Source organism: Sciurus vulgaris, assembly GCF_902686455.1.
Source record: "Sciurus vulgaris genome assembly, chromosome: 5".
NCBI classification, from domain to species: Eukaryota; Metazoa; Chordata; class Mammalia; order Rodentia; family Sciuridae; genus Sciurus; species Sciurus vulgaris.
Genome location: NC_136465.1, coordinates 55,173,682 through 55,196,751, shown reverse-complemented (window position 1 = coordinate 55,196,751; position 23,070 = coordinate 55,173,682). Strand labels below are relative to the sequence as shown.

The 23,070-nt window shown below is 47.2% G+C and overlaps 1 protein-coding gene across 13 annotated transcripts in view; it reads right to left on the bottom strand.

Annotated features, from left to right (window-relative positions):
* The window catches only part of FGFR1 (fibroblast growth factor receptor 1), a 51,748-nt gene that overhangs the window by 4,512 nt on the left and 24,166 nt on the right, over positions 1-23,070 (bottom strand). For 2 of the 13 annotated variants that reach the window (XM_079142163.1, XM_079142153.1), the window contains exons 3-10: positions 10,812-11,078; positions 9,350-9,439; positions 8,894-9,066; positions 6,458-6,581; positions 5,347-5,537; positions 4,222-4,372; positions 1,147-1,349; positions 213-358 (exon numbers count right to left, since the gene is read on the bottom strand). In XM_079142163.1, the coding sequence (XP_078998289.1) occupies positions 213-358; positions 1,147-1,349; positions 4,222-4,372; positions 5,347-5,537; positions 6,458-6,581; positions 8,894-9,066; positions 9,350-9,439; positions 10,812-11,078 (1,345 nt within the window). Of the gene's footprint in view, positions 1-212; positions 359-1,146; positions 1,350-3,327; positions 3,473-4,221; positions 4,373-5,346; positions 5,538-6,457; positions 6,582-8,893; positions 9,067-9,349; positions 9,440-10,811; positions 11,079-23,070 lie in introns of all 13 variants that reach the window. The other 11 variants (XM_079142164.1, XM_079142160.1, XM_079142158.1 and 8 more) reach the window with 11 other exon arrangements.

Below are 23,070 nucleotides of genomic sequence, written 5' to 3'. Positions count from 1 at the left end.
ACAGTGTAAGCTGGGGCTGGTAAAAGTCAAACCTTTATGACACCCCAGCTCTATCTCTCCATATTTCACCCAAGTGAGAACAGAGAGCAGGCAGCATTCTCTCTGCAAGCACTCATATACCTTCACTTCCTGGAAGCCATGGTATACATAATTCCCACCATCAGAATAACAAGCAAAAGGAGTCCTGAAAAACTCTGGGGTTAGAAAAGTACCTGTCCCTAGGCAGCTCCCAGCGGGGATCTTCAGGAAGCTCATATTCAGAGACCCCAGCTAGCATGGGCGTCCCACTGGAGGAGAGACGAGAGGGTCGAACCAGAAGCACCCCAGAGTTCATGGATGCACTGGAGTCAGCTGACACCTGCAGGGGAGAGTGGGGTCACCCTTCTAGCAAGGGTGAGGGGGAAGTGGCAGCAGCAGGTTCCTTTCAGTTCCTCATCAGGGCTTTTCACCATGGCAGAGGAATGCTTTGGTGTATATGATGTTCTCTCCCCAATGCAGAGTGGCAGAAAGACCATTCGAGGTCAAAAGACCTAAGTTCTAAGACTGACTGATTTCCACCACCTCACTAGCCTTTCTGGACTTCACATCACTCACCTTTTAAATGAGCAGGTCAAATGTACTTCTTCCAGCTTGATATTTTAACACTATTCCAATAATCCTATTCTTGTCCTGATTCTTTGCAAAAACTCTGCCTCAGATTAGTTTCCTGACCCCTAAAGCAACTTTCAGAGTCAGCAGCGTTCTGAGTGCACACACCTTAACCTTTTGGACTGTTACTTTCCTGAGGGAGAGGCATATAGAAGGGAAGGGGTATCTAGGACCTACTCAGGCCTTCTCCACCCCAATCAGTCCTGGGGACTGTCCAAATGCACAGAATCAGCTTCACATTTAAGACAAGACTTTCTTCTAAATCCTTGTGCCAGGTGAGTGGGGCATTTGTGGCTTATAGGAATTTACAAGCATGAACAGCAGTGTGATTTGGGAACACCTAGTTTAGAATGTTCCAGAGGGCCAGAGGCCAGAAAGCAAAGCCTGAAGTAAATTAGGGAGAGTGGAGGGGATAGGGCATGAGAGCATGCGTGAAAAGTCCCTGGAGGCCCAGGAAGAGAAGGTAGCAGAGAACATGCGAATCCCCCATCTACTTTCTGTTACCTGTCTGCGCAGAGGGATGCTCTTGGCCAGCTTGTGCACGGCCATCTGGCTATGGAAATCACTCTTCTTGGTGCCACTCTTCATCTTGTAGATGATGACAGAGCCCACCATGCAGGAGATGAGGAAGGCCCCTGTGCAGTAGATGATGATCTCCAGGTACAGAGGTGAGGTCATCACTGCCGGTCTCTCTTCCAGGGCTGAGTCAGTGTGAACAGGGTGTTAGCAGGCTCTGGGGCCCCATCTCTAAGAGGCCCTGCTCCATAAGAAACATGAAACTCACTTCCTTTCCCCTGGGAACTTTTAGGGAGGAGAAGAACCAAGCCAGGTCCTAGCTAGGATTGTGAGTCTGACAGAGGATCAGAGGTCCTGGGACCTCTGCGTAGTCCTTAAAATGAACGGAAGTCCATAAAGGAATGGACTAGACTATCTTGATACACAAGTCCCATCCTTCTTTATCCCAAATGCTCCTCGCTCACTTGGACTGCTGGGCTAGACAGGTTATTAGACACCCCAGAAGCAGATGAAATGTTTCTTCTGCATGCCTTTCTCAGCCTCGTTGAAACAAGGCCCTTCTCTGCAGAGCCTCAGCACTGTACACACATACTGATCACATGGGAACAGACAGCTTCTGAGTCCTTGTCCCTCAGGGCCCAGGAGGTCGTTGAAGATGAGGTCAATATCTTGTTCAGTTCTGTATGCTTATAAATCTGGCACACAGGGAGGACTCAGGGGACAAATAAAGGGAGGGTGGGGACTGTCTCGCCCCACATCTGTGTCATCTGTCAGGTCATACGTGTAAATATTTACACCTTGCCAAACCATAGGCAAAACTGATTTTGACTTTCAAACATGATGTTTGGACAGCTCCAGATGAAAAACAAACTTTTTTTTTGCCATTCTTAAGAACTTCATAGGCTCTGTAGGCCTCAAAATTTTAGGAAATGGGAGGCAGCATTATTTTATTCTCCTCTCCTACCTTCTACTTATAGTTCACACCCATGGCTACAGAAGCCACACCAGTGAGTTCACCTTTTCCTTCAACACAAGACCCTTGGTGCCAGCATCACTGAGTACTCTCTGCCCCACCATGTGGACAGTTTTCCCTTTAAAACACCAGCCAGCTACTGGGAAAGCAGCACCCCTGGGAGCCCTCCCCGAGGGGCACAAGGCATAGCCCTGGAGTAAGCCTCAAGCCTGACAAGGAGACAGGTGAGCTGATAAGAGGAGAAGGGTTCTGTTTTTCTTTCCCCAATGTTGAGAAATGAAGACAACTCATTGGGAGCACAGACAGGACAGAGACAGGAACAATGAGAAAAACAGAACACTTCTCTGCCGTAAGCAGGGCATTGTGAGACCTTGCTGGGCAAGCAAGACAGAGATGAGCAGAGGCAAAGAGAAGAGAAAGGAGGGCAGTGTGAGCAGCCACAGGACACAGCAGCACCCAGACCACATGCAGGGCACTCAGAGATGCAGTCACAACTAGCATTGGCCCTGCGGTCACCAGCCCACCACCCTTGCGCAGGTTGCAGGCTCCTTTCGTCCTGGTTAAACATACAGACCTCCTTTCTTAGGAGAGGAGGGTTGGCAATAGCTAGAGAGGATCATTATGCCTCCAGTGGCTTCCAGAGACAGTCCTCACTCAAGGCAGCAGAAGTTCACTGTCTAGGTAATGACAGAGGATGTCAGTACAGAGGGGTGGGCCAGCGCTGGTCTTTCAAATGGCAAGCCTGTCTTGGCCAAGTGCCTACATTCAGGAAGAGGAAGAATGGGACCCCTTTCTCATACTTGGAACTGGCCAAAAAAGATCATATAATTAAGACACTCAGTACCAAGTGGATGAGGGAAAGCTACTGGACCCAAGGAAGGAAGGAGCCTGCCCTGGAGAGAGCCCAACTGCAAGGTAAATCAGAGCCCATGCATGCATTGCATTGGCCAATGGGAAAGCCAGATGCAGGTGTACAGGTAGGAGGCCCCTGTGTTCCTGCCAAATCAGGAAATTCCTGAGTGAGCAGAGGATGCAGCCCTCCAAGTTGGAGTAAAAAAGGGCACATGGCAGGCAGGGGCCATCCCTCTATCCGTCTCTCCCAGCACTGTATGTCCCCCAGCCACACAATGCATGCTCCCCCCGTGCCCATGGCAAGGGCAGGACATCGAGAGGAGAAGTATAGTGTATACCTTCCAGAACGGTCAACCATGCAGAGTGATGGGAGAGTCCGATAGAGTTACCCGCCAAGCACGTATACTCCCCCGCGTCCTCAAAGGAGACATTTCTTAAGTGAAGCACTTCCATCTCTTTGTCGGTGGTATTAACTCCGGCAGTCTAGAAGAGACAACGGAAGCAAAATGGACAAGCACCAGACATGGGACCTCAAAGAGACACAGAGAAAGGGAGAGAGAGAAGAGGGGACAAAACCAGAGGAAGAAATGCTCCCCAGCGTCTCCTTTGCAACAAGGAACAAACAAAAACCACCAGGCAGCGAGACCTGTTAGAAGAAGAGACTGAGGCCCTGAGGGAGGAACTCCGACAGACCTGAGAAGAGGATGGCTGGTTATGACCCTTCACCAGATGCTGGCAGCCACTGGCCCATCCAAGCATGCGGGCGGTGGGCAGCATGGAGAAATGGGGCCCGGCAGGTGGGGGGCTGTTTGGTTTCAGGTAAAGAAAGTCAAGGTGTACACAGAAGGGAAGGAAGGGTGCTGTGTGCACATGTACACACACACACACACACACACACACACACACACACACACACACACGGCTTGCAAGGGAACATCTGGTCCCTTCTTTCACCCACCACTCAACCAACAGTCTAAAGTATCATTCCTAACACAGCAAAAGTCCATATACAGAAATACGCACAGCCAAGGAACACACAAAAGGCACAGAGGGAGCCACCAACACAGTACCAAACCAAACCAGCCTCCCAGGCCAGGTATTTTTCCATGGCTCTGGGCACTAGAAGTACAGTAGGGTAACAGGGAGAGTCGGCGCTGGCTTCCCCACCTGCCCCAGCAGTGTGGGGCCTAAATCAAGTTCCCAGCACAGGGTCCCATCCATCTCCCCATTACCTTTTGCCATAGGTCTGGTGACAGTGAGCCACGCAGACTGGTTAGCTTCACCAATATAATTGGAAACCTTACACACATACTCCCCGCTCTGGGCCTCTGTCACATTGAACAGGGTCAGCACCTCCGCATCCGAGCTATTAATCCCCGAATGCTGGAACAAACCAACGACACACCAGTCAGTTGGGCAAACACTGAGATGTGGCCATTCTTTGCTCCTGTGTGACTTTCAGGCAGCTCATGGAGCCAAGGCAAGGGAAACACTGAAGTATGTATAATCTTCCCTTTTGAGTAGGACAAAACAAAATTGGCCTCAAAAGTCCAAAACATTTGATTAAAATTTTTTAAAAAGGGAAGAAACCACTGTCCCAAAGCAAATGTTCTATTTGTGTTAGTCCTTCAGGACTGGAACAGGTATTAGAGAGACAGGCCCAGGCCCAAGATTATGGGCCCTTTTCCTCTAGAATAGTTTCAGCATCAGTGGCAGAGGGAAGGGTTGGGCAGTAAATCTTTGGGACAGCCAAGTCAGGGGAGGATGAGGTCTAACTCTGGGACAAGAAGGTAAACCACTTTCCCAGCTTCTGGTTACTTCCTGTTGCAAGATCCACTGGAGATTTAGCCAATTACCTTCCCTGGATTAATGGAGCATTCAGGGACAATGAAAGTCTGGGAGTGAAAGGAAAAAGGAAGAAAATGCCATTACTCCTCATACCACTTAGAATTTATCTGTGGCATGTGCTTTTCCAACAAAACTTTACTCTTATCATTACCCACTTGCCAAAACACCCTAATCTGGGAATCAAGCAGGGCCGAGACTGGGAAATACTAGTTAGAAAGTTTTTGGTCCCAGGCAATGAATAAGTAGGAGTCCAAATGCACTGAGTGGGCTAACCCAGAGCCCTAGCTGTCCCATTCCCCAGCCATTTGTTCCCAGCTCACCTCTACTTTGTGATCTGTCACTAGTCCTGGGAAATGTGACTAGATCCCTACTACGACGAGTGTATGTCTGAAGGGAAAAGGCTGAGTCCCAGTCCTGGGCACTGGGTCTGACCACAGAGACTTGAGCCCCTAAGAGATATTGGTCACCTTCCCAGCACACTGGCACATAAAGACTGGGGCCAAGATTACCTTCAGGATCTGGACATAAGGCAGGTTGTCTGGGCCAATCTTACTCCCATTCACCTCGATGTGCTTCAGCCACTGGATGTGGGGCTGTGGGTCACTATACACCTTACACATGAATTCCACATTGCTGCCCAGGGCCACTGTCTTGTTGGCAGGTAATCCTGCCTGCAGGATGGGCCGGTGTGGGGACCGCTCTGTGGAACAAGGGAGAGGACAGGCTAGTCAGACCCTGCCATGGCCTGGCCCTGGGATGCTGACAGAGGATATCCCTCAAGAAGAGGTACACCCACATTGGTGCCCCCTCAGCTTTCCTAGTGATGGGCAGTGCCCTTCCTGGTGCTTCTGCTGAGCTCTTAAACCTGAGCTGGGAGAAGGGATATCTTATCTTCTTGTCCCAAGCCCTCAGGAACCTCCTCTCCAAGGCAATGCATCCACACTCACAGTCAGGTTCTTGTCTACATGAAGAACCCTGTAACCCAGGCACATCCCCAGTCTCCAGTACAGCCTACTTCTCAACTAGAATCAGTCACTTATAGGGTCAGCAGTGATGCCGGCATCAACAAGGAGCTTGTCAAAAACCAGAATCTCATACCCTACCCCAGACCTCTAGGACCACAATCTTCTTAGAATATACCATCAAAGCCAGGGCAGGATGCTGGTTGTGACACTGCACCCTAAGATATTGGGAGCATGAGATCCAGAACCTCTAGAAGAACTGAGCTGCAATCACAGCCCTAAGGGGCACGGCATTCCTCCTGGAGTCTCCTGTGATGTCTCAGAGTGAGCACATGCCTGTGGTTCTGCATTCACAGAGTGCCTGGCCTCTCTCAGTCTCAATGTATGTGCTAACACGATGCTACATTTAGCCTCACTGCACAAGTCACATCTTTTAGGATGGACCATCAACAGCATATTCTGCTCCACAGTGACATATAGCTTTGAGATGTATCCTTGTCTAACCCTCTTCACTCTATTTTACAGACAATAACAGTGAGGCTTAACAGTGGAAGTACAGTGCCACATGCTCTCCTGAGTCCATCCCTAGGAATCCTCTCTGTTTGCCATGCCCCTGCCCTTTACTCAAAGCCTATTTCTGCCCCTTTGGCTATCTTACCCACGACATCGAGCTGATAGGTGTGGTTAATGCTGCCATACTCATTCTCCACAATGCAGGTGTAGTTGCCTTTGTCTGAAGGCACAACTGAGTCCATTATGATGCTCCAGGTGGCATAGCGGACCTGCAGAGATACATGCCAAAGGGTTCCATTGTGGGTCTGAAGGCGAAAGCCACAGGGCAGTACTGGCACCCTGTAGCACTACCCCTTCCAATCAGAGAAGGCAGCATGTGGTCCCAGGCTGCAGTGTTAGCCAGGCCCAGGTACAGAGGGTTCCACTCTCCGCCCATTTACACTCAGAACATATCCTGTGAATTGGCAGATGGGCCTGGGAACTCTGAACATCTCTGTGGCATTTAAGGTCAGTGTCTTCTGCACTCTCTCCCCATTTCACCAGGAACCTTCCCAATCTGCACCTCTGTCCATTCCATTCCTGTGACTGGAATGGCTCTCCTGCTAAGAGAAAGAGCCTCCTAAAAGGCTACCTCTGACACTTCATTTTAAAATCCATCTCTGCCTCAAGACGAATTTCTGGTCAGATCCGTTCTCATCCTTCCCTCTTCTGCACCTCCACTGAAGCACTAATCATGTTCTCATTTTAAAAAGAGCTGCTCATGGACATTTGCCCTCTTATTAGACCAGAACATCTTTATGGGCAGGAACTCTCTCTTGTCCCATCTGAAAGTCAGTGACTTGCAGTCAATCAGTGCTTGGTGAATGAACTTAAAAACCTTTCCCTATTTGTTCTGGTTCCCTCTGGTTAGAAAAGAGAAGCTAGGTTAGACAAAGGATAAACATGAACCCTGAAGATGATCAGAGACTCTGAAGAGGGGTTATGATAAAGATGTTCTTCCCATAACTATAAACAGGCAAAGGACATAACAGAATTTACCAGAGGGAATGAAAATTGCTTATTAACATGAGACTTCTAACTTTAGTAATAAGTAAAACAAAAAATGAAAAAAATTTTCATCTGTTAAATTTGTTGGCAAAGGGGCTGGGGTGTGGCTCAGTGGTAGAGCACTTGCCTAGCATGTGTGAGGCACGGGGTTTGAGTCTCAGCACCATATATAAATAAATGAATAATAAAAAAAAAAAAGGTCTACCAACATCTAAAAAGATGTTTAAAACAATCTGTTGGCAAAGATCTAGTAAACTTGTCATTCTCATACTCTACTATGGTAAGGTGAATTAATTTTCCCCTTTTAAGAAAGTAATTGGGGTCTAGAGATGCAGCTTAGCAATACATTATATGCTTAGCAAGGACAAGGCGCTGGGTTCAATCCCCAGCCTGCAAAAAAAAAAAAGTAATTGGGTAATATGCACCCACAGCTTGAAAAACACTCATACCCTTTGACCTGAAAACTTCATTTCTAGCAGTCTATACTAAGAACACACATTTTAAAATGCTGATTATTATATCGTCTGTAATATTTACATTAGTAAAAAACTAGAAAATACCTAATAGCTCAAACTTGTTTACTAAGTCATAGGTTATTTTTTACAAAGGAACCCTCTTTCCTTCCTTCCTTCTTTCTTTTTGTTCCCCTTCTTCTTTTGGTACTGGGGATTGAATCCAGGGCACTTTACCACTGGGTTACATCCCCAACCCTTTAAAAAATATTTTGAAGCCAGGCCTGGTGGTGCACAACTAATCCCAGTGGCTTGGGAGGCTAAGATAGGAGGATCCAAGTTTGTGACCAGCCCCAGCAACTTAGTGAAGCCCTAAGCAACTTAGTAATACCCTGTCTCAAAATAAAAAATAAAGGGGTTGGGGATATGACTCAGTAGTTAAGTACCCCTGGGTTTAATCCCTGGTATCAAAAAATAAAAAAGTAAAAAATCTTAAGCAGGGGCTTGCTAAATTGTGGATGCTGTCCTCAAACTTGGGATCCTCCCACCTAACCCTCCCTAGTAGCTAGAATTATAGGTATGCACCTCCATGCTTTGTTCTTAAAAAAAATTCTTAAAAAAATTTTTTTATTAGTGCTTTATAGTTGTAATGAAATCTTAAGCAACCATGAAAAATTAACTTTCAAGCACTCATGCTTGAAAAAGACTCAGTGTTAACAAATGATAAGAAATTATACAATGTGATCTGCTAAATACATAGAAAACTGCTAAATACATAGAAAAAACTGAAAAGATTTTTAAATTTATTCACATTTTTTTGAGATGGAAATTTTTCAAAATACATTACCATTAGAGTTTAAAAGCATTATTTGACACAATTAAAGGGGGGTGATGGTGTAGTTCAGTGGTAGAGCTTATGTTTAGCATGTATAAGGCCTTGGGTTCCTTCCCTAGTACCAAAAACCTCAACAAACCAACAAACACTAATTAAAGGCATGTAGTAAGGACCATGTATCTCAGCTCTTCCCCTTATTCTAACTTTTTTCTGCTCTTCATATCTGTGTATACATACACATGTGTACCTTATAGCCTCCAATCCTGTGGTCAGGTTTGAACTCTTTCCCGTTTTTCAACCAGCGCAGTGTGGGATTAGGTGTCCCACTGGAAGGGCATTTGAACTTCACTGTCTTGGCAGCTGGCACTGCATGCAATTTCTTTTCCATTTTTTCTGGGGACGTCCAATATGGAGCTACGGCTGCCCAGGAAAAGCCAAGAGAGACAAGAGGGGTGGGGAGAGGGGGATGGTCAGGCTCAGGGGCAAAGTCTGGGCAGGACCCGGAGGTGCCCCACCCATCTGTCCAACCCCTGTGAGCAGTGCCCAGCACTTATCAGAACATTTGGGGGGGGGGGGGGCAGTTAGGCACCATGACCCCAGGTGCCCTCTGCTTCTTTCTTCCCACTTCAAGCAGGCCTCCCACTTCCCTCTTAAACCCAACTCCCAGGCCCCAAAAGCAATAATGTAGGAAACAGTGTCTCACGCATACGGTTTGGTTTGGTGTTATCTGTTTCTTTCTCCTCGGAAGAGGAGTCGTCATCATCATCATCATCCTCCGAGGAGGGGAGTGCATCTACGGGAAGAAGAAGGGTCACTGAGGTCCCTCTGAGGCACCTCTAGAATTCCATCCATAACAACAGTCATGCCCTTAAGGCCACTAGAACATAGATGAATATAGCCACCCCTCCCTGTGAGGACACCAGTCCCACCTTTCCCTTGGTGATGACCTTTCAATGGGGCAGAAACTAAACTGTGTGCTCCAGTGCTGGTCTCCTTCCTTTCCTACCCCAGTGCACTGCCCCTCTCTGCCCAGAAGCCTCTCCTCTGAATGCTCCATCAGAGGCAGCTGTTCCTCTAATTTAACTCCATCCTGCACTCAAAGGCTCTCTCTCAGTTCTTGATACCACCTGGATGCCCTGGATCTTACAGAAGCAAGTCAGGGAACCTGCATCCTTCTTTGGACTGTCAATCCCTGGGAAATCCAGGCAGATCGAGGCAGACCAAGGCATACTGTGCTAGAAGCTACCTCCAAACTCATGGGCTCAACAATCTACAATTGGGATTTCCCTAGCACGGTTCTGCTAAGGTTTGGGAGATACCCTTTTTAACCACAGCAGATGGGTTAGCTGCCAAGACCTCTCCCCAAGAAGTATCCACCCCTTAAAAGAACAGGCTTCACACCCATGTAGTCAGCAACAGGGCTCATGCCAGAGCTTTTTCCAGTCCTTCTGGCACTTTTGGGGATCCGGAGGGAAATAAAGAAGGCAAGACCCTCAGTGGGGAGCGGGGCAGGTTCTCAGTGATATCTGGGAGGAGGAGCCAAGTCTACATCCTGGGGTGCACAAATGGCAAAAAGACAATTTCCACTCTACTTCCTTAGATGGTAGTTTTGTGAAAGTCGCAATCTAAAAGTGGTAGATTCCCAAAGTCACAGAACTCTCTGGCTGTCCTGGCACAGCTCCAAGAGCTGGTGGACAGGTGTTTCTGTAAAGCCTGTGGACATGACGGTGCACCTGGGTCCTTCCCATCACAGCAGGGACTCAACGGCATGTGCTGGGGCTCTAGTCACTAAGCTCAGTATCAAGTCCAAATGGCAAAGTAGTGGCAGGATGGAAGCTGGCTGAGAACCACTTAGCACCCTAGAGATATGGGCAAATTGTTGTAGGAAAATTGTGGGTTCTTAACATCCCAAAAGCATCAGCAACTCCTCTGAGGTAGGTCTGGGAAGCCTCATACTTCTGGCCTGTGGCCTGCCCTACCTGGTTACCCCTTCAAGAGCTAAGCCACGCGGCGGGCAGGGAGCAATGTTAGTGGGCAGCAGTTTCTGAAGCAGAGTAGGGGCAGATGGTGGAAGGGAAGGAGGTTCGCCTCACCCTGAAACTAGCAGAGAGAGTCAGAGGGGTTGGGATCCAGGGGGAAGTTGAGGATAGGGTTTGGCTACCAACCTGAGACATTGACGGAGAAGTAGGTGGTGTCGCTGCCAGAGGGGCTGCTGGTCACACAAGTGTAGAGGCCAGAGTCAGCGGGCACGGAATCCCGCACCTCCACCTCCTCCCCTGTGATGCGGGTACGGTTGCTTTCCACCAGCTGTACCCCGTCTCGCAGCCAGTTGATGCTCTGCACATCGTCCCGCAGCCGACAGCGAAGCTGCAGCAGGTCACCAGGGTGGACCAGGAGGGACTCCACTTCCACAGGGGCTCCCCAGGGCTGGGCTGCAGCCACCCATGGGGGCCAGGAAGGGGAATCAAGGGGGGAGAGGAAGGAGGGGAGAGACAAAGGGAGTTACGCTAGCCACGGCGAGCAGCAACCTCCCCGGCCTCAACTCACCCCAGGACACAGCTGGGGAGGCAGGAATTGGAAGCGGCTGGCTACCTAGGACCCCCATTTCTTTTCCACCCCACTCCTCCAAAAGTCAAAGGAAGAAAGAGGCAAAGTTAGGAAGCGGCTGCAGCAGCATTAAGCGAATCACGTTTCATTCCCCCCATCCTAGGGAGAAAGTCAATCTTTGCCAGAACTTGTGTACAGAGTGCCCCCTCCCCACACGCTCAGTTTTTGTCAGGAATGACCACTTCCCAGAAGGAACACCCCATTCCTCTTGGCTAGGTCAGCCTCACCGTTTTCCCTAGTGACAGTTGAATAAATGCTGCTCCTCAAAAATCCAGCAGCCCCCACACCCACTTTGGGAGGAGACCCTGGGTTCACGTGATTCAGTGAGGGTGGGGTATGTGGCCCCTCAATGAGTCAGATGCGAATGTGAGAGAGGCAGCCCACGAAGAGGTCAGCTCAGGGGAGCCTTGAGCTAACAGGTGTTGGCCGGAGGATTTGGAGCTTTTGCCTATATTAGGAACGAAGGCCTGCAGCTGCCACAAAACCCACACTTGCTCTGGCAGCAGAAGCTGCTGCACACAAAGCCCCTTTCTCCTCATCTCACTGCCCCAACTCACCCTCCCATGTGCCCCACCCTCCTCCCTGCAACACGCTGTCACACATCTACCCCACCCCTCACTTCTTTTCTGGACAGCATTTCTAGACCTGGGCAGGATGTCCATAGCTCGCAAGATCTGATGACACCAAAAACACCCATCCCTCTCCCAAGGGCTTGCTCAGTTTTGCTAGCAAAAAGGTCTGCAATCCTGACAAACCTGGCAGTCAACTCCCCTTCAATAATGGGGAGGAAATGAAAGTTTCCGTTTCCTTTTAGGGTGGTACGTGCATGCTCCTGGCCTCTGCATCCATCAAAACAATGCACTGGGTGCCTCTCACACCTGCCACCTGACCTACTGCTCCACACCTGTTCATCATAAGAGGCTCAAGAGGAACCTGTCACAGGTCCACGAGGCCCTGAAATACAACATGCTCTTCCTCTGTCCCTGCTCTGACCTACTACCTCCCTATCACCAAAGGGCCCATGTCTATGCCTGGCTCTCTCCACACACTCTCCAGTGCTTGGTCTGACAGGGACTTCCTCCTGGAAGTCACTTCTCACTTCCAGTCTGATGTATTTACTTTCAAATCTCTAGCTAGCACCCCGTCCATCTGATCGATGTCTGGCACCCAAGAGCTGTTCAATAAATGCTTGATGAATAAATGTCAGAGATATGGTCTCTTCATTGTCTTCCTCTCTGAATTCCCTTCTTTCCTTTGCCCCACTCCTCATTTTTGTGAGCCTTTTTCTGAGTGCACCACAGCTTCTCATTAGAATCCTTAAAAATAAAAATGTATGTCTGAGGCCAGACCTGGTGGCATATCCCTATCATCCCAGCTACTCAGGAGGCTGGGGCAGGAGGATTGCTTAGCCTAGGCGTTCAAGATCCGTGTGGGCAACACAGCAAGACTCATTTAAAGAAATGATAAGGAAAGAAAGGAAGGAAGGAAGGAAGGGAGGGAGGGAGGAAGGAAGGAAGGGAGAAGGAGAGAGGGAGGGAAGGAGGGAGGAAAAGGGAGGGAGGGAGGGAGGGAGGGAGGGGGAGAGAGAGAGAGAGAGAGAGAGAGAGAGAGAGAGAGAGAGAGAGAGAGAGAGAGAGAGAGAGAGAAAGACAGTGGGTGTCCATATTGCAAGCCACCAGAGGCTCCGTTTTCTTCCAAGGGGCTTTGTGCTTTGGCCCACTTTAATTCAAGGTTTCTATCATAAACTAGGGTCATCAGAAATGGGGGTGCTACTTTAAAAGGGCTTGGAAATACTAGGCTAGCACACGTTTATTTTTGTGAATCTGGTGAAGAAGAACACCACAAAGGTGAGCAGAACACACAGTTGATTAAAAATAAGCTGTTGTGGGTCTTAGAGAAAGTTATTCTTTCCATTTATAATGGTTTGCGGTTTTGCCAAATGAAGGCAGAAGAAAAGCAGTTTGGGACTCAACCCTTAAAGGAAAGCAGTACACTCCTATTGATCAAATCTTACTTCCCTCAAGTGACCTCACTGATTAAATATTTTGTAGCTCGTGATCTGCATCAGCCATTGGTCAACAGTGAACTCAACTTCTTAGACTCTGGCATCACACAGCTTATTTCAACAGGTCCCAGAGATGAAAAGTAGTTCCCGAGACAAAATCGCAGCAAGGAGAACACTCAGACACTTGTCCCCAAAAGCAAGTAGCCAAGGAACCTGGCCTGCCAACACCCACTCTGGCCTGGTCCCAATTAGAATGTGCAAACAAAACTCTCCTACACAATCTATGAAAAAACCTCAAGAACCAGCTTTCCTTTCTCCTGCTGCAACCCTTTAGATTCTGGTTCTTTTCCAAATGTGTGTCTGGTTTGCTTCATTCTTTCCCATTCCTGGTTCCATCTTGAGATAACCTCCTACATGGCCTCTGGTTAGAGTTGACTTCCCCCAACTTTTCTCCTGATCCAGATCAAGATCCCAGTCACGAATAGGCTAATATCTACAACCCCGTTGACCTTTAAGGCTACCCACATCTGTTCCCACCTGGTCTGTCCAACCTTCTCTCCATACCAGGAGTCTTCCATTTTAAGTCTGGGAGTTCTCTGCCCTGACAACATCTTCTCCTCTAAAATAACTAAGCTTCTGTTGACAACTGTCAGCATCTCTGTGGAGTCCTCCTGCCCTCAACTATACAAAGTTCATCATCAAAAATGTCCACCAAGTCTTCAGTCTGCACTAGTGTCTCTATTCTTAATTTTCTGTAAAACAATCACTGGCTGAACCACATCAATTCACATTCGATTATATACTGTCTTGTATTTTTTTTTTAAACACCAGAAATAATTCACCCATTTGAAGTGTACAATTAAATGGTTTTTGGTACAGTTTTCCCTTGGTATCCATGAAGGATTGGTTCCAGGAAACCTCCCACCACCCCACTCTCATATGAAAATATGAGGATGCTCAAGTCCCTTGTATAAAACAGGGTAGTATTTGCATCCAATCTTTGTACTTCCTCTCCTATACTTTAAGCCATCTCTAGATTAATCATTTGATTAATCAACTAATCAAATGTAAATCATTGTTACGCTGTATTAGAGAATGAAAATGGAAAAAAAAGTCTGTTCATATTCAGTACAGATAACTACCCCCCTCCAATACTTCCCATCCAAGGTTGGTTGAATCCACAAGTAAAGAAATCATAGGCATATGCAGATAGCTGTATATTCAGAGTCGTAGAACTATCACCACAACTTGACTTAAAAGAATATTTTTGTAAGCTCAAAAGACACTCCATACCCACAGAAGTCACCTCCCATCTCTTATACTGTCCACTGATCTACTTTCTATCTTTATAAGATTTATCCATTCTCCATTTCAGTGAAATCACATAATAGATGGTGTGTTGTGGACTGGCTTCTCCCACTTTGCATAATGTGGTTAAAGTTCTTTCATGTTGTGGCATGTCCCAGTACTTTATTCCTTTTAATGCCTAAAAATATTCCACTGAATGGATACACCACTTCCAATTATCAGTTGAGAGACATATGAATATACTGTTTTCTTAATTGTCAAAAATGTCCATGTCCTGCTTCCCTTAAGAACAAGGAAGCAACACAGAGCACGATTACCTATTATAATTTCCAGAAGAGTGTGCAACAAGGTCAGAAATACAGAAACTATTTGATAGGTCTTTAATTAAATTTAGCATCTGGCAAAAGCTAATTCTCAGAGGAATCAAAAATCAGGCTAGGGCTCTAGGGTATTTGTGGCTTATTCATTGCTAGTAGTGCCCTTGAGTGTTATGTCAGATTCTCTATTTACAAAACAGGGATAATGCCATTTTCTCCTAGGAGGTGATGGAAAGGTAACCAACCACTTGTTTTGTTTACGTGGTCCTACTGTCTGCACTGCTGCCCTGTATAGTGGCCCTGACTTTGACCCTGTCCTTTGAAAGGTGGCTTATTCTAGAGCATCACTGATCACCAGCAGCCTACAACTATTTAAGTCACCATTTCCCACTCTCTTTCGTTTTTTCCCTTACTTGTGACTTCTTTGGAAAAAAGGCCCTCCATCCCTAGCTCCAATTTAAAGCTGGTCTTTCTCTGGTCAAAACCAATAGGTCAGGCTAGACATGTCCTTAGGTGTCCGTTAGCAAGAGATGAGCTAACTGATGCTTTTACTGAGCTGGCCATGAAAAGCAGAGAAAAAAGCCATTTTATTGCTTATCCACTTGAAGCTAACATTCCAACCCTTGGAGAATTTGATTCATTAGACTCAATGACGAGGGTTGTCCTCAATATGTACAATAGGGATGCTTGAGGGAAGTTGCAGACCAAAACACTTGCTTTATGTATCTTATTTCCTGAGAGATAAAGCAGGGATGGAGGCTGAAGACCATGTGGTATCTGGATGCCATGGTGACCCTGCCTAAGGCTGAAAATGTTTTGACTGTGAGTCAAATTATAATGTTCACTATTACAAGCTCTGGATATCATGTGCTCAAAAGTGCTCTATGGGAAAAGGGTGCATTGTGCTTGATACCAACAGAATAGTCTCTGTTATCACCGGGAGTGGGAAGGTTAGGGACAGGGCTTGACTTGACATGAATATCCTGAGAGGACTGGGGATGCTGATTTCATTTCCAAAGCCCTGAGTAACTCTCCAGAAAACAGGAGAGAACAAAGGCTCTTACTTAGCTGCTGAATATAAATTGGAGAAGGTCCCAGGTCCTCACACAAGTGTCTGGGTCAGTATAGATGTATGGACCAGGCTGGATCCAGGGCTCCTTGCAGTAAGAATGAAAGTGATTCATTCACCAATCCCACACTGCTTCTCTAACAGAGCCTCTATCCCCTGGGGTGGGGGAAGTTCAAAAGAAGAGGGACCCACAATTTTCAGTAATCGTCAAGGGAACAGATAGAAAAGACAGAGGTGGGATGGAAGGGGACCTTCCCACAGTGCTGTCAAGTTTAGGAACATAATTAATTAGTGTTAATGAAGCACTATTGAGTCCTCCCTCCCTTCCTACTTGCCCCTCACACACTGCAACTGTGCAATTCCCAACAAGTCATCAGGTGTGGCATATACTTAAGGCAGGACTGGCCAGAAATCTCCCACTAGTCATTCAGCAGGAGGTTCTACCCTGGGTACATTAGATCAGATCTAAGCTCTTGATTCTAAATCTCTATGTCTTCTGCCAGCTATGGCCACTGTGAGGTAACACACCAGAATTGAACATTGGTCAACCCTCCCCTTTGGGCCAGCTTCAGCTCTCTGGATCACAAGTCCCTAGAGAGGTCTCACGCTGCCTCCTGTCCCCTCACTCTGTGTAGGGTTGGGAAATGGAGCCTTGAAGACCCACACCTTTCTTTCTTTCTTTCTTTCTTTCTTTCCTTCCTTCCTTCCTTCCTTCCTTCCTTCCTTCCTTCCTTCCTTCCTCCCTCCCTCCCTCCCTCCCTCCCTCCTTCCTTCCTTCCTTCCTTCCTTCCTTCCTTCCTTCCTTCTTTTTCTTTCTTTCTCTCTCTCTCTCTCTCTCTCTCTTTCTTTCTTAGGTGTTGCAAACCTCATTACGAGGATGAGATAGTTCAGCCCCTGAAAAATCCAAGAAGACAGGGAACTGTCTTCAAAATAGCTATTATTAGGTGTGTCTGTGAGCCCTTATCACTGTGCAAGAAGAAATGGGTTAAACAAAGACATTCTTAGCCTAACCAGGGTGATAAGATGCTCACAACAGCTTTATATGCATGACACCCTTTATACTGCAACAGGAGACAACTGGAGAATACAAGAACTAAGTACAGGCAATCCAGCACAGGTTCTTAGGTGATACAACTTTTAAAAAAGTTATCAGTGGTCAGACCAGACCAAGTTCATGGCAAAGATGGGACAATGTTGGAAGGGAGGGAGGGACAGAAAAGAATGAAATGCTTCTGAGCAAGACTGTGCCTTGGGATGAGAAGCACCAGATGAAGCCTGACTGCATGGCCTGCTTGGAACAGAAGGTTCATGACAGAAAATAGTGGGGGCGGGGGGCGGGGATTTCAACTTGTAAGGACAGAAATATAACAGAGCCACTGAAGAAGTCCCAGGGAACACATCTCTTTGCAGAAATTATAAATGCAGGCCATTTAGGCCACATGGACAAATATACTTGAAAATGTATTTTGAAATACCACTTCGCCAGCCCTGGTCCCATAGCAGCCAATTTGGTCTGGAGGTTATCCATCCCCAAATCCCAAAACTTAATATGACCTCAGTGAAGAATAACAACATATTTGCATAGTACTTTGCATCTGCCACGTACCTTCACAGATATTATCTCGGGATCTTTAAACAACTGTGTAGACAGGATACCAATACTGGACAATATTCACAGCATGTGGACTGTACCCCACATAGAGTACAAAGCTTTCCTCACAGACTATCTGATTTTATTCTCATAGCAGCCCTTTGGGGTTGATTCTCTTCTATCTTATGGAGGAGGTTGCTTACTATATGCTAAGCATAAATCTCAGCATGTGTTAACTCCTCAAAACCCCACAACAACCCTATGAATTAGGTACTATTATTTTCACCGAGGAGAAACTGAAGCACTGGGGTTCAGAATTTGTCCACGATGGAACAGCTAGGTAATGAATGGCAGAGCTGGGCTTCAAATTCAGATGGCTTTGGTTCATCAGAATTCACACACCCAGGGTCTGGCTCTACCACTCTGAAAGGAAATCTGTACCATTACTGTATCTTTACAGTTACTGACTTCTCACGAGTGATGAAGCCCTCTGGTTCAGCCCACTGATCCTGTATAATAGTACCCACCTTGGGAGTTCTGAAACTGGTAGCTTTGCCTTATCCTCCCTCCCTTCCCTCATTCCCTCAATTCCACAGTTCGTTTCATAACCACTATCTTATAACAGAATGCTTACAACTTGTAAGTACACTTTTCTGCCCATGCTCACCAACCTCTTATAGTTGAGCAGGTATAGCTGTCCACAATGACAGGTGAGGAAATGGGGGGTGGGATGCACAGTGACCATGGCAGTCTCAAAACTACTAGTAGTGCCCTACTTGGGTACTGCAGCAGATCTGTTGCAACATGTGTATTCATGATCGTGTCACTCCTATTCATTACCTTCTGAACATAAGAAAACAGAGGTCGAGAGGCTTCTTCCTAAGTGATCAGCAATGACCCAGATGACAGGTCTGCGGAGTCCTGGGCCCCTTCACAGTGCTTCTCACCTAGGGAGGTCCAGCAAGCACTGTCACAGCATGTGGGTCAGTGAGAGGCAACCGACACCAGGCACAGGGGCATTGCCCCTTATACTACCTATACTTATAGGTAGTATAAGTAGTATATAGCACAGCCCTCCCTGCTTGTCTCCCTGGCTCAACCCCTCATCAGTCACCTGACACCATCCCTCTTCTCAAGCCCCTCACCCTTGATTACAGCTTTCAGCTGATGACCTCCGATGACCCACTGAGAAGATTAAAAACACTAGGCAAAGAGGCTGGTCAACTCTCCCCTTGGGCCAGCTCTGTGGATCACAAGTCCTCAGAGAGGCCTCATGCTGCCTCCTGTCCCCTCATGTTGTGACAGCCCAGGATTTATTCCTTCCACCAGAATTCTGAGCCACTGGGCTCTCTCTCTTTGCCTTATCTGTCCAACCTCCTGGTTCCTCATTGCCCCTTACTCTCCCAAGAGACTTTGCTTCTCCTAAAATGCCTTTCTCCTCCTCTCTCTCCAACAATCTCTCCATCACATCCCTAGACCTTCAAGATCACTTATCCTAGATTTGTAGCTGAACTACATTCTTCACTTCATCCTTAATGTACCATTCCCTTGGACTTGAAAATGTTCATGGTTTCATCTTGCACTTGGTCTTGTTGCCTAGCTGTCAGGTTGGTCCACACATGTATGTCTTAACTCCCTCTGGGGTCAGGAAGAGCAGCTACATTGGATGGGACAAAGGGCTGAGGCTTTGAGTAACTCACCCCCCACAAACCAGACTTCATTTTTTAGCATGATGTCTCAGGGTAGCAATTTCTGTCATCCCCATTAAATCCTTTGGATTTCTGGGTTAAGAAAATTAGGGGAGAAAGGCCATGCTCTTAAGTAATATGGGGGAACTGATGGTCTAGGAATGTTTACGGTCTTGGCACAAGCTCCCCAGAGATAAATGAGGGGGCAATTGTGGGTGGGGGAGGAACTCGGGGTGGCTTTGAAAGTAACTTAAAAGGAACACAGAACAGCACAGCGGGGCTCCGGGGGCCCTCTGTGAGGTTTTTTTATTACGTTATTTTGGCTTTGAAATGGAACTGAAAACTTACTTGAGTCTGGCAAGACCAGGCCAGAGCCAGGGAATCAAGTCCTAGGTAACACACATCATACCACAAGGGTTGGGGTGTAGAGAGAAAGAGACTTCAAGATATGTGACTCCCTGAACTGAGTCCCTACAATACAAGGGAAGCTGCAGAAACGAGGAGCACAGATCTTGTGTGTGGTAGGAGAGACAGGACAGAGACAGGTGTGTGTGGTAGGAGAGACAGGAACACCAAATCAATTAGCAGGGTCTGACGCCCAGATAGGCAGCATTCACCAGTTGCCCGACCCAGGGGATTTGGAGTAGGGTGCCTTTTTTTTTAATAGAAAAAGGGAAAGGAGTAAGAAGGAACATTTTGCATGCAAATGGGCCACTGCCAGAAGAGCCCATTAAAATGTAAAAACTCCACATTCAGCCTGACAAAACGGTGCAAACTGCTGTGTTTGCCAGAGGGGCAGCAATAAAGCTCACAACAAAGGGGCCGAGGAACAATGGCGGGCTGAATGGCCTCTGTCAGCAGGTCCCCTTGCGCGTTGCCATGGGGACCCCACCGGGGCTTACTAAAGGTATTTCCTGAGGAGAAAGGCAGTGCACACATGCCCAGGCAGCCCGGCTAATCCTGACAGGAAGCCATCGCCATTCAGCAGCCCAGGGGCTTGGGGCCGGAGTTTTGTTTTGTTTTTATTAAAAAAAGATTTTGGTCTTTTGTGTGTCCCACCTCGTCACTGTAATTTAGCACAGAGCCTCCTGTGCTGGGTAAAGCCACAGCCAGGGCCCGGTGACTGCCCCGCGACCCCCCAAAACCAGCTCCCCAGGCAGAACCCCACTTGGGAGCCCAAGGCCATGAGAGAGTTCTGTGTCAATCTTAAAACAGGCAGGAAGCCTGAGTGCTAATATGCCGTAATGCACGAGAATTGAGTTTGGGGTTCAAACTTCTGTTCTTGGGTTTATCAGATGCCTCCTTCCTACCTGTACTTCAAATCCCTAGGGATCTGGTCTCCTTCCCCCAACTGGCATCAGCGTCCCCAACCTCCCACTTTGGGAGAGCCTTCTCAGCTTGAAGAAGGACTGTAATTAAGTGATTAACAAAGGAATGCACCCAAGAGTTGTCCTAAAAAGAAATCTCCTTTCTTTCCCCAGCAAGAAGTTCTGGCCCCAATTGTTTACTGATAACACCTTGAGCTGGGTCAAAAATAAAACTCTTATTCCACCCATTTCCCAAAATGGTTCCCAATATGCTTTGTTTCTGTCCTTCCTATCTTATCAGCAAGTAAGAACCCAGCACGAGTGAAGGTGGATGCTCTGCAGCTACAGAGAAAGGCAGTCAAGGCTCACAGCTCCTAGAAGTTTGTGTCACCATTTCTCATTTGGCACCAGAGGAATCTGGCCTTGGCAGATTCAGGGAAGAGAGCCAACAACACAGCTGGCGGTGGAGACAGAAACTCCCATGTGACAACTGCCCCCTAGGACACAGTTTAGAGTAAATTAACATTTCCTAAGCCACTCATAGGTGGAAACAGCCATCCCCAACAGAGTCTGAAAAATGAATGTGGTACAGTTCCTTCGTTGTGATTCGAACCCAGGTCTGAGTTTGAAAATCCCATAATCTTTCAGCTAGACGTTTCCCCAAAACATGTTTGAATCTGGCATTTAGATAAAATCATAGAGGATGACATATTATTTTGGAGGCAAAGTATACTGCCCAGCAACTCTCTTAGACATCTTGGGAAACTTTGAAGGCCATAACTAGATGGAGAAAGGAGTAGGAGTCTGATCAATGATAGGAAACTCCCTAAAGGAACCCCAAATCTGGTATGGGCAATTTATGAGGACTGTAGGTCAGGTGAAGGTCTTATTCCTGTCTTTAATTAAAAAAAAAAAAAAAAAAACTCAAAGCAAAAGTACAACTGCTCACCAACTGATAGAATGTAAAAGAACGAACATCTTCCACTAAGATGTCAGCTTGGTGTGTGTGTGTGGGGGGGGGGGTGTGTGTGTGTGCGCGCGCGCACGCAGGGGTCCTGATGTAGGAGGGGAGTTAGACCCTCCTACCACTGGCCCGAAGCCCAGGCCTCTCAGCCATGTGTCTGCAGCTGCGACCTGTCATGCACTTCCTGGTCTGGGTTCTGTAATGGAAAGATCATTAAGAGTGGGGGAGGGAGGAGAGCTAGATGAATCAACAGTGAAGAGGTAACCCTGCAGCTCCCACTCTCCGCTGAGCCCTGACCTTAAAGTCTGGTCAGGTTCCTTAAAGAAAAGAATGTATTACCCTGCCCTCACCTCCCCCCCCCCCACCCCTCATATGGCTGCCCCTCCCCCATGCTCAGCGGTGCTGATTTGGGGAAGGAAACACTAGCAGCTGGGCAGGAAAAAGTTGTCACTCCCTAAACTTGCTGATACATTAGTAGTGTCCTTAGCTGATTGAGAATGTGCCTTCTGGTGCCCCAAAACCGTAATAGGTGCTGCAGTGCACAAGTCACCAGGCCTCTCAGCATCCCAACAGGTTGCCAGTCCTACACCCCATCTGGTCTCAATGTAGTGTTGGTGGGTCTGGGAGGTCTGGGTCAGAGCCCTGCATAAAGACTACTCCCCGGTGAGGAAAGGAATGGTTTCTTCGTAAAGTAACATATTTCTCAATGTAAAGAAATGCCCTGGGCTCAGTGGTACAGAGCTTGTCTAGCATGCTCCAGGCGCTGGGTTCCATTACCCACAGACCCCCCCCATTTTCACTTTAAGGGAATAAAGATGATAAAACATCTTCTTAAAATGAAATAATGTGGATGATAGTTTCAGGAGCTAAGGTAAGGGAGGAGAGCTCACTGATTAACGGACATGTCAATTAAGTTCTAGAAATGGAATGGTAGTGATGGCTGCACAACAATGTGAATAAACAATATCACATAACTGTATCCTTGACAACGGATAAGTGGTGTATTACATGTTAGGTATGTTTTAATCCCAATAAAAATAATTGAATGGTATGGTAGTAGACACTGATGGTTTAGTAAAATAAGTTGATAACCCTATGTGGGTTCCAAAACATTAGGAGGGGAATTATACTGGTCCATGAAACATAAAAACGTGGGACCAAGAGTCAGTTTCACAGATTTCCAGGACTGTGGAACCCCAGAAGTTGCTTCATGTACATGCCATCCATCCATATACTGCATATTCATTTGTTAGCCTCCCTGACTCATGCACACAGCATCAAAGATAAGCATTTTACTCTGTTTTAAGAATTAAAAACACGGTTTCAAGGTTTTTCTGCCTGCGATGTTATGGCTTTCAGGTGGAGCAGGTAGAAGAATGAGCGCAGAGTCTGTGTGCCTTTGCTTCCACAGGGATCCAGGATCACCAGAATCTTGGGGAAGAGAGGTCCTTGGAGAAACTGTTTAGTCCCCAACTGAGCTTGAGTCATACTGGCTGTCACTTAAGCTGTCACTGGCTGGAGGCAGCAGAGACAGCATCTGAGTAGAAATCACTCCACTGGCTGACCTT